General features: G+C 47.6%; 1 protein-coding gene across 4 annotated transcripts in view; it reads right to left on the reverse strand.

Moving 5' to 3' along the window:
• The window catches only part of Trim66 (tripartite motif containing 66), a 66,186-nt gene that overhangs the window by 34,104 nt on the left and 21,359 nt on the right, over nucleotides 1-10,723 (reverse strand). For 2 of the 4 annotated variants that reach the window (XM_021168448.2, XM_029480142.1), the window contains exons 3-4: nucleotides 1,589-1,692; nucleotides 114-261 (exon numbers count right to left, since the gene is read on the reverse strand). In XM_021168448.2, coding sequence (XP_021024107.1) covers nucleotides 114-261; nucleotides 1,589-1,692 — 252 coding nt within the window. Of the gene's footprint in view, nucleotides 1-113; nucleotides 262-1,588; nucleotides 1,693-8,377; nucleotides 8,882-10,723 lie in introns of those variants that run through there. The other 2 variants (XM_021168449.2, XM_029480143.1) reach the window with 2 other exon arrangements.

Consider the following 10,723-nt stretch of genomic DNA (forward strand, 5'->3'; position numbering starts at 1 on the left):
TCTTCCTTTACAAAAGACTCAGAAACCATGCCCACTGTCTGGGAAAGGAGGTCAGAGAGCTACTCTCTAGGCACTTGAGGGTTCCACACAGAAGCAGGGTAGGGAGCTGGTACCTGAGGATCCCTTCTGTGCCCGTGCAAAGAGTGGGCCCCCCGGGGCTGGGACATGCCGGTGCTCCTCTGTGCAGGAGCTGCACAGCCAGCGGTTGCAGTATGTGCAGAGGATGTGTGCTGCCCGCTTCTCCTTGCACTCAGAGCAGTTCTGGAAGCAGAGAGTCCAAAATTGGTGACTTGTGACCGTCTCACCACTGAGGCTTGCATCTGCATGCAGCAAATGCTCTAGGGAACAGGGTCCTGATGGACTGTTTCATCAGGACTGAGGAGTGGAGTCTACAGGAGGGCTGCCAGGGTCGGTCTGTGCAGAAAAGCGCCCTCTGTGACTAAATGGGACAGTAGCTCTCCTCTACTAAAGCTAAGCAAACACAGTAAGACAGTAAGCCAAGGTTCTCCATCAAGGCATGCACAGAATGGGCAGAGTGATCCCCTTTACATGGGTAATGCTGGGACAAAAGCTAAGGACATTTGCAGAAGGTTTCCAAGAATGAGGCCTAAGAGTGGCTGGGCACTTTCTCACCAATAGGAAACAGCTATGTTTTGCTGAGTGGCGAGGAGGTAGATGAGGGGAAGTTACAGCAGAGGAAGAAGTCAAACGAAAGCAGAGCACTCAACTTCTTCAAAGGGGAGAAGCCTAAGATGTCAGAGTACCGAGGGAGATGGACATGCTAAGCTGGCTTCAGGACCGTGCCTCACGCCTAGCATCTACCTGACCTAACACTTCCTCCTCACCTCGTCCAATGTGTGGTCATTTCATCGGTGATGTAATGCTAGGTCTGGTGGGAATATCATGAAATGAGGAGATGTGGATCAACATTCTATCTAGTCCATGCCCAACTCATACAAGCCACTAAGCCAGAAGGTGTGACAACTCTTCCTATGAACGTCTCAGAAGTAGCATGCAGTAGTCTATCTTCCTAGTTCCATAAGCCCCGGAGTATAAGACAGTCAGTAGGAATTAGATGCAGGAACAAGTAAGTTAGCCAATAAATGGAATGTAGTGATAAGGACATCCCACGAGAGAGAGAAGGCATGCCAGTCCGTAAGAAATGTGAAGTTCAAAAACAGGGGCGAAAGGTTGAGCTGTTACAGACAAGATTAAGAGCCCATTACATCTAAGCTGGTATGTGAATTTTCAACTTAGCAGGGAAGATAAAGAAAAAGAAAGGCCCAGTACTGATGTTTCCAGTAAGAGCCAAGAAAAAACACTGAAATATATTTATGTGCCTTAAGATACCTTCACCTTCCACTCAAAGCATGTAATTTTACCTAGGAGAAAATTACTTTGCTTCTTCCAATTTGAACATTTTTTATTTCTTCCTGAGTGGATGGATGGATGGGTGATGGATGGATGATGGACAGATAAGAAAAGCTGGTGGTGGAGTCACAAGTCAGTGATAGATGCTAGACCTATAGACAGGGATGTCATCAATTTCTGTAAACCATCGCCTGCAAATGCCCTTGTCCTGACTTACCCTGGCCATAGTGGGTTTCACAGGAGAAAAGCACTGAAGAAAAATATGTTCAGTTACATCTCTGGTAAGATAGACACGCTGACATCCAGGACAGGAGATGAGCTCTAGCAGAGAAAGACAGACAATGGAGTCAAGGCAACAGAGCAGATTATGATAAGGCCTAGAAGGGGACTTTCTAATACCCAGCACCCAGATATGGGCACACCCCCTGTGGCAAAGTGATCCCTGCTCAGTAACACAGCCTGCAGTTACCATGAACATGACCACCCCATCAGAGGCCTGCCCTCAAGACCACCGGTCTAGTCTCTTCCCATCCCTGTCTTTGCCTAATCTATCTTTCTCTCCTCTGTAGGTGCCAGGCTAATGCAAACTCAGGCCTTTTCTACTGTTGACAATCAGGTGCCTCCTGCTGCTCCAGTTCCTCATTCTACAGCCCCAGTTCCCAATTCCTGGGCTTGGAAGGGTTAGTGTAGGCCAGAAGACAGCAGCAGTCATTAAGGTTACCATGTTACCAAGATTGCTTCAGAGATCTCAAAGCTAGAGCTTCCAGGAGTTCTCCAGCAAGAGAAAGAGCCACGTCCATCTGCTATGCCTGCTCACACAGGAGGTACTTAGTTCTTGGTTTAACCAACAAGTCTGCTCCTGGGGCTTAGAAGCCTGTTGCTGGGCTGTCTCCACCTACAATCCTAGACCAGGTAGATACACTACATGCATCACTTGTGAACAGCCTGACTCACTCCCTCTCCCAGAGGAATACAACAGTTCCCAGCACATTCCTTAGCCTAGTGTGCATCTGAATTACATAAGCACCAGGAGATTGCCACCCTGGAGACCACCATGACTCTTCAGACCCATTCTAAAAACAGCCAAAGCTTTGGGAATGGGTATCTTGGAGAGAGGAAGGTATCTGTGATCATGGATGAGGCTGATGTAAAAAGGAACTGGTGGTAACAGGGCTTGTGATAACACTCTCACAGTCTTCTCTGCCTCGTCCCATTACCACAGTAATGAATGCCACCAAGGCAATGCTCTACAATGCACCCAGAAAAATGCAAGCCCAAATACCAAATTTGCTACCCAGTGACCTTGGGCAAGGTGCTTCATCTCAACTGACTCACCTATTCCTATTTCATTATATGTAAAAGAATAAATGAGAGTCCCTTTGATAGATAGGAATGGTGGCGTACATCTATGCTCTCCAGCACTTAGGGAATCTGAGACACAAGACTACAAACGTTCAAGGGCAGTGAGGGCTTCATAGCAAGACCCTGTGGCAAAAAGACAGGATTTTAGATAGCTCAGTGGGTAAAGATGCTTGCTACCAAGCCCGACAACCTTCATGCTAACCTCTGAACCCACAGGTGAAAAGAGAGAACCAATTATTTCAGGTTGTCCTCTGACCTCTCTCTACATGTGTGCTATAGCAAGGTACACACACACACACGTTGCTGTGAGAATTAAATTAAATAATATTTGAGAAAACATAGTTCTCTTTAAATGCTGGCTTTGAATTCAGAATATCTCTCACATCTTCTCCATGGTATGAGGAAAAGCAAATAAAGAATGGGACACTTTGAGAAACTACCACAAACTCTTCATCTACCGGAAAGAATTCCTTGTGATCCATTTTTTTTTTTAAGACACACTTTCATTATGTAGCCCTGGCTGGTCTGGAACTCACTATGCAGCCAAGGTAGGCCTTGAGCTCACAGAGGTCCACCTGCCTCTGCCCCCCGAGTCCTGGGATTGAAGGCGTTTACCTCTGGGCCTGGCCTCTCTTGTGATCCTATCATCAAAATGGATTCTTGGGGATGTGGAGATGGCTAAGTGGGGGATAAGCAGGGGCAAAGACAAGCAAATTGTTGGAGCTCTCTGGCCAGCTAGCCTAACCAAACTGAGTTAGATTCAGGTTCAGTGAGAAATCCTGTCTCAATTCATAAGATAGAGGAGAGCTGAGGTAGATACTTCATGTCGACCTGTGATCTTCACATGTATGTACCACCCACACATACATGAATACTGAACACATGTACACACACACACACACACACCCCAAGGAGATATTGGAGATAGAGGACTCTCCATCTCCACCCACTGAATCTGTGACTAGACCTCAGGGGCCTGTGCAGTTCTGTTCTTGCTCCTAGAACTCTCCAGCTGCTCTGTGAAAGGTTGAACCTGGGACTCAGATTGCTCAAAGACATCAGGCCTTGAGGAAGAGGCCATGGTTGTCTCAAGCATTCCCTGTAAGGCCACCCTAAACCAGTCAGACCAAGTGCTCCACCAACCTAATAAAGGCACAAAAGTACAGCCAAGATTGGCCAAACTCAGCCCAGACTACCCAGAGAACTCCAATTCACATCACCAACCTGGAGAGCCACACACTAAAGAAAGTTGGTTTAACCACCAGAAAAAGCTCATTATGACCATCTGGGAAATCCACAAAATCACAGAAAACAGTAAGATTTGAATGGCAGGATTACATCCAAATCCCCTGGGCATTTTCCTGTTGGTCAACACTCTCCACAAGTGACATCATCTGGCTGTCAGGTGACTGTCTCTCCCATCTACTAGGTGTATCCACCTTCAGAACAGAAGTCGACTCTAAGTGTTGAATGTTACTTTCATAAGACTCCCAACTCCTGATACCAAGTCCTCAAACATTAGAAACACTAACCCAGCAGAGTGGAAAGGGATGAACCAGATGATTCAAATAAGGCCTCACCGCACAGCATCTGCTTTTCTTGGCCCTAAAGTGGAAACCTTTGTTTGGTATTTATTTTCAACCTGGCCTTGCCTCCCTCCAACCTCATCTCTAGCTTCATCTGCCTGATGCTGTGTGTCTTTGGCCTGCCAAGTATCTCTGCTATCTCTGGAACAGCCAAACTTTTGCATGGCTCTGTCTGGGAAGATGCTGTTTCTTCTTGAAATACTCATTCTTGCTTCTGTCCTTTTCAGATAAACTCCTATGCATCCTTTCAAACCTGCTCAAATGTTCTACATTGGAAGAACAGGGCTGATTTCCCCTAGGGCCAGTTAATTAGTAACTCCAGTATAATAAGCATCACAGTGCATTTTAACTACCTGTTCATATGTCTGCACACAGAAATATCCACATTTGGCCTTAAAGGATGATTCGTGGTTTTCACAAGGTTGACTAATTGGGTTTCCTTTGCTGGTATGTTCCATGAGCACTCCTTGCACTTTTAAAAGAAGAAGCCACCTGCAAGTTTGTGAATGGTGGGAGAAAGCCATCCTGAGATGACAGTCACACAGTGTGTAGATGAGGCTCTGCTGCTATTACCTGACTGTCAGCATGAGTCACCCCCTTTCTCTGTTACTAAGTTGTCATAGGGAGGAGCTAGGCACAGCAGGAGCCTACCCAGCCCTTCTCATGTGTCCTTCACAGTACAGCATCAGGAAAACTCCCCTAGGCAGGACAAGAGAGGACAGTCAGCCAAATGGCAACTAGATGATCTACCATCCTTGTCAGAAAGTCAGGGTGGGCCAGGCACCATGGCGCACACCTGCAATCCTTGCACTTGAGAAATCAAGGCAGGACAGTTGCCAGTTTGAATCCAGCCTCGGCTACCCAGTAAGAAACTGTGTCAAACAAACAAAACAAAAACCAGAGAGTTGAATGGCAGGCTATGGCTGAGGGGAGGCTGGAGTTAGGGGCTGCTAACTAGCAGGGCTGGAAGATAGATGCACTGCTCATAAGACTCACTATTTACATATTTAAATTGTATCATATGTAAAATGTTATTTACTTATAGTGTTTATATTGAAAAGGACTTCTCCTCCTCCCCTCTCATTTGTGTTTGTTTGTTTGTTTGTTTAGAGAAAATGGTCTCATGTAGCCTAGGCTGGTTTTGAACTCAAAATAAAGCCAAGAGTTACCCTGAAGTGACAGGTGTATGATACTGACGTATGCAGTGCTAAAGAGATTAAATCCAGGGCGTCATGCATGCTATGGAAACACTCTACCAACTGAACTGCATGAGGGTATGGAGCTTTTAAAGACAGGGCCTCACTATGTAGCCTCAGTCTACCTGATTTCTCTGTGTAAAGCAGGCTGGCCTTGAACTTGCCATCGATTCTCCTGCCACTGACCCCTGAGTGCTGGGGTTAGAGTGGTGCATCACCAAGCCCACCTATTTTTACTGTGTATTTCTATTTGAATTATTCAGTTCACAGGCTCAGCTATTTATTTCATAACCAGAAACATTATTCTTGAGACACAGGGAACCATGACACAAAGAGGCGGGGCTTCTGTCTCTAGAAACAAATAGGTACCTGAGGTCTCCCTGTGGAGCTAGTGGCCTGAAAGGACAGCTCTGAAAGCCAGTCATGCACTCAGTCTAGTAAGAGATTCAAGGCCATGATGCAAGTCTGTAATTGTAGCACTTGGGAGACTGAGGAAGGGGAATCTCAAGTTCAAGACCACATTAAGCTACATGGAGAGTTTCAGAATGGACTGTCTCAAAACTAAATAAATATGTTTCTTGCCCCTAGGAGGTGTGATCCAAATTGGCAACTGCTTAGCACTACTCTCTGACCAGCCACCGCACACAATCTCTCATTCAATCATCAAGTCAACTCTCAGGAATAGGTCTTGTCTCCATTTTATTGGGGAAATGGAGGCTCCAAGAAGTTAAATTATACAGCCTGTGGTGAACAGAAACCCTAGTCCATTTGCCTTTAACGCTGTGTCCTCAAGGCCAGGGAGAGGGAAAGCACCCATCATGCAAACATGAGGACCTAGTTTACATTCCCAGGACTCACAGAACACTGGGTATGCTGTCGAGCACCTGTGTCCTCGGAACAGCATCAGGCAGGTGGAAGGTGGAGACAATAGCATCCCCAGAACCCACAGAGCAGCTCGTCTGCACCATATAGCACAGCCACAGACAACAGTGACACCCTGCCTCACACAAGCTGGGAAGCGAGGGCCACCATGCAAAGTGTTCTCTGACCTTCCCACGTGTGTGCCGCACGTGCGTGCGCACACACACAAATAAAACCATGTCCCTTTCATTATACTATATTCTTTCCTAACTCAATAATAAACAAAGGATGTATTTTTATTTTAATTAACTAGACAGTTTCACCATATACAAAATAGTTCATAATAATGATCAGACCACAGTTATGATCCTACTATACCAATAGCCTATACCCAGTTCTGGAAATCTAAAATTCTCCAGCTGTGCTTAAGGGTTCAAGAAATACAATATTTGAGGCAAAGCAAATGGTATGAAGCTTTTGTGCCTAAAGAAAACAAATGTAAACACAGGTGCATTCTTTGCTATAAATCCATACTACAAGGGGGACTTTTAACTATCCTGCTATGGACTACAGAAGTGGCTCATGGGTAGAACGTTAGAGTTTCAGGAGATCCAGGCAGCAACATTCAAAACTAATTCTTCAGGTGATTACAATGCATATCTTGTTGAGGAGCAACACCCTGGACAGTCCTCTTCCTCTGAGAACTCTGTCCCCTCTGTCATGAAGCTGAGAAAGGCAGAAAGTCCAAAAATCTCTGGATGTAGCTCTGGTGGGTCTCCCCTCTGACAGACCAACGGATAGATAGATTCCCAACACACAGAAGGAAGTCCTGGTACCCAGGAACCCTATGGCTGGCACTGAATTGGAGGCTACATTTTACCTCCTCTGACTCACAACTCAACTAAAAGACCAAGATGTAGTCAGGCATGCTACTGGGGCGAGAGCATGTGCTGAGCCCAGAAAAGGAAGGAGGCCTAGTGTGGGTAACTACCCTTCAGCACAAACAGCAGGAGCAAGGCAACCTTGACACCAGATGAGAATAGGAGAGACATCCCAGAAACCAGGCATGGGTCAGCTCAGGCCACCAGCTGAGCATGGCCACCTTGAGCCCAGTGCTTAGCAACCTGCATGGCTTGTGAAGCCTTTTACTCTTCCTCTCTTGTCCAGGGCTCCATGAAACTGCCACTGGAGCCCCAGACCTCTCCGGCCTAGCAGTGGGATCCACCAAGGCAGCCTGAAGGGCCTCTGCCAGTGTCCAAAGCTGGATAGACCTGCTCTGTTCCCAACTGTCAATCACATGGAAGATGACACAAAGGCCTCGAGAGAAACAGGGACACACAGCTTCAAAACTTCATTCATTGCCCTTGTGAAACCTCAAACCACTGAGCAGCTCTGGATAGCCTCTGTAGCCACAGGTAAGACATGCTGCCTCACTATGCCTCTGCCAGACAGCAGCTAAGGAAAGAAAGCATTCCACACTCAGGCAGGCTGGCCAGCCTCACTGATCATTTGTACCCTCCCACCCTCCGCAATCTCGGGATGCTGAGCACCGAGGAAGGAGGAAGGCCCCCACGGAAGCCCTTGAAACCTTCCACTGCCCCGCGGCTCAGAGCAGCACTGCCTTCAAGATACACAGCACACTCACTCTTCAGATGTCAGTACCTGTTAGAAAGACAGATTTTGATCCGAGACACACCTAGGTTCACTGCCGATTTCGCCCCTGGCGGCCACCAGGCTTACCTGTCACCCTGTTGCTCTGTAATTAGAGCAACACCTGGGAGAGAAGTCAGAGGAGGAGCGACAGGTGAGACCACCACCAGCCCTGGAGGACGGTGCTCCCGAGGAGCCCAGGAGCACCCACCCTGCATGCAGCAAGCCAACTGGGCCACAGGGCCTAAGGCTCAGGGAGCTGGGTTTGGGGTGGGGTTTGAGGAGCGGCCTGGAGCCTCTCTCTCCTTGTTGTGATGCGTCCTCAGCCAGGGCTCCTTTTCTCCAGCTCACCTGAGATGCTCCTGCAAGAAGGAGCGAGGTTGACTCCTCCTGTTCCTGTTTATCTCCAAGTCTCTGCAGCAATTTTCCCAAACTGAGCAGCAAGAGGGAGACCTCAAAGAGGCGCCTCTCCTCCTAGCTGCATCTCCTTCCTAATCCTCTGGGTGCCTCTGAATAGAAGCTCAGAGGGAAGAAAACGAGATTTTTCAACTTTCAGGAACTAGCTCTGCCGCCCTCTGCTCAGCTCGGGAGGCCGTCACCCTCAGCCTTTGAGGACTCGGTCCATAAAAATCCTTCAGCCCTCCATGTTCCCCAAAATGACAGTGCTCATATGTGGCTGGAACCTGCCCCGATCCGGCAGCTCATTTAAATAGAGCTCATCACAACAACAGTGTTGGTGGAGAAGTGAGTAGCTGCAGGGCCCTGGGGACCCCCTGTTTATACGTAGGAAGAATGATGCAATCTGGGTATCAAAATAGCAATCCAGAATGGAATAACAGGCTCCCGCAGCAGCGGTGCCTGCACAGCCGGAGCTCAAGTTGACACACTCTGTCAGCCCCACACTGCTGCAGCACGCAGATGCCAGGCACACAGTCTCACCGCATCCTTTTCAAAAACAGCAGGGGCCGGAGAGATCCCTCCAAGCCCCCTGTACTGCAGGAGAGTGCAGGGGGTGGGGATCTGCCAACAGGCACTAAATTCTGTCTCCTAAACACTCACCTGCTCCTGCTACTTCACCTGAAGTCCTTATCTTGTGACGTCACAGTCAGTTGCCATAGTGACCGATTGTCCGTCACAAGCAGAGGATTAGGACTTCAGATGGAAAAGTCACATATTTTATGAAGCACAAAGGTCCTGGCAGGTGTCCCCTGGCAGCTCTCTCTGTTCCCCGGGGAGACACAGTCACACACAAGCCAGAGTAGGAGGGAAGGAAAATAGGGGTGAGTTGGAGGGAAGACTTCAGGATAGGACAATACTGTAAGTAACAGGATGATTACAGCAGCACAGAGCAATCAGAGGTGGGGAGTGGCAGGGAACGCAGGAACAGATGCTCCTGAAGGGCCCTGAATGCTAAACAAAAGATCCAGACCTTGATCTTAAGAACAGGCAGCCCAAAATGGCTCTGAGTGACACTCTATAACCAGGGACAGGGAAGTCCGAAAGGAAGTTTATCCAGTTGAAGGTTAAACGAGATCCTGAATGTGAGAGGACATGTCACCATGGGTCAAAAGAGTTGCTCTAAAGAGAGCATTAGTGCATGAGTGAAATAAGACATGGAAGGTAGCCGCAGTGTGTGAGGAGTCAAGAGAATGGGCTGTTCTGACAGAGACATGAATGGGAAGATTAAGAGCATCTCTTCCAAATCCTTTTGTAAACCCTCTGTTTTCTCTGCCAGCCACACCTCTGAAGATCAAGCAGCATCCTGCCTTACCTGGCTTCCAAATCTGAAATGCTTTCTAGAAATCCTGAATTTCCCAAACTCAAATCTCCTGGGTTCAGATCAGAGCCTAGCATTCCAGCAAAGTTCCCAAATCATTCCTAGGCTCCCAGTCTGCCTTACTGGGAAGCTTGGCTTGGGCAGTCATTAGTTGCCTCAGTAACCTTTCTGCATACAATAAGCGGCCCTTGCTCTACAGTTTCAGGAATTGTTTAGATAGGGGTGGGGGGAGTGTGTGCTTTGTGACAGGTCCTCAAGTAACCCAGGCTAGCCTCAAACTCACAACTGTACCAGAGATTGACCTTGAACGCCAGATCACCCTGCTTCTACTTCCCTAGTGCCAAGATTAAAGACTGTGACAGCAAACTTGTCACACCAGAATAAATTTGTTGGTTTGTTGATTGGTTGGTTGGTTGGTTTTGAGACAGAGTCTCTCTATGTAAACCTCTGTCTTAGAACTTGCTATATAAACCAGATTGGCCTCAAACTCACAGAGACCCACCTGCCTCTGCCTCTTGAGTACTGAGGTTAAAGGAGTGTGCCCACACCACACTCAGCTCTGAACGACTTTTTAAAATAGAGATCCGATCACGCCTCAGTGAACACTCCCACTCTGCAGGAAAGTATGAACCTGCCAAGACCCCTCAGAAAAATTTCCATCCAGAGTCCCATTTCTCCCCTTCAAGGTTTCTTTATCCTAGACAAAGTTAAGTCTCTCAGGTCCTGTGTGCTTCTCTGTGGGCCTCAATCTAACATTAGTTCCAACCTCGAATTGTCATCCATGTTTTTCTGTCCTGAGTGGCTCCTGCATAGCAGTTTCTACTTAATGTCACCAAAGCATTCAAACTACCAACGCCTAAAACAATGGTCATAATTGCAGCCTGCCTGGTTTGTTTGTTTGTTTGTTTGTTTGTTTGTTT

Source organism: Mus caroli, chromosome 7, assembly GCF_900094665.2.
Source record: "Mus caroli chromosome 7, CAROLI_EIJ_v1.1, whole genome shotgun sequence".
Classification (NCBI taxonomy): Eukaryota; Metazoa; Chordata; class Mammalia; order Rodentia; family Muridae; genus Mus; species Mus caroli.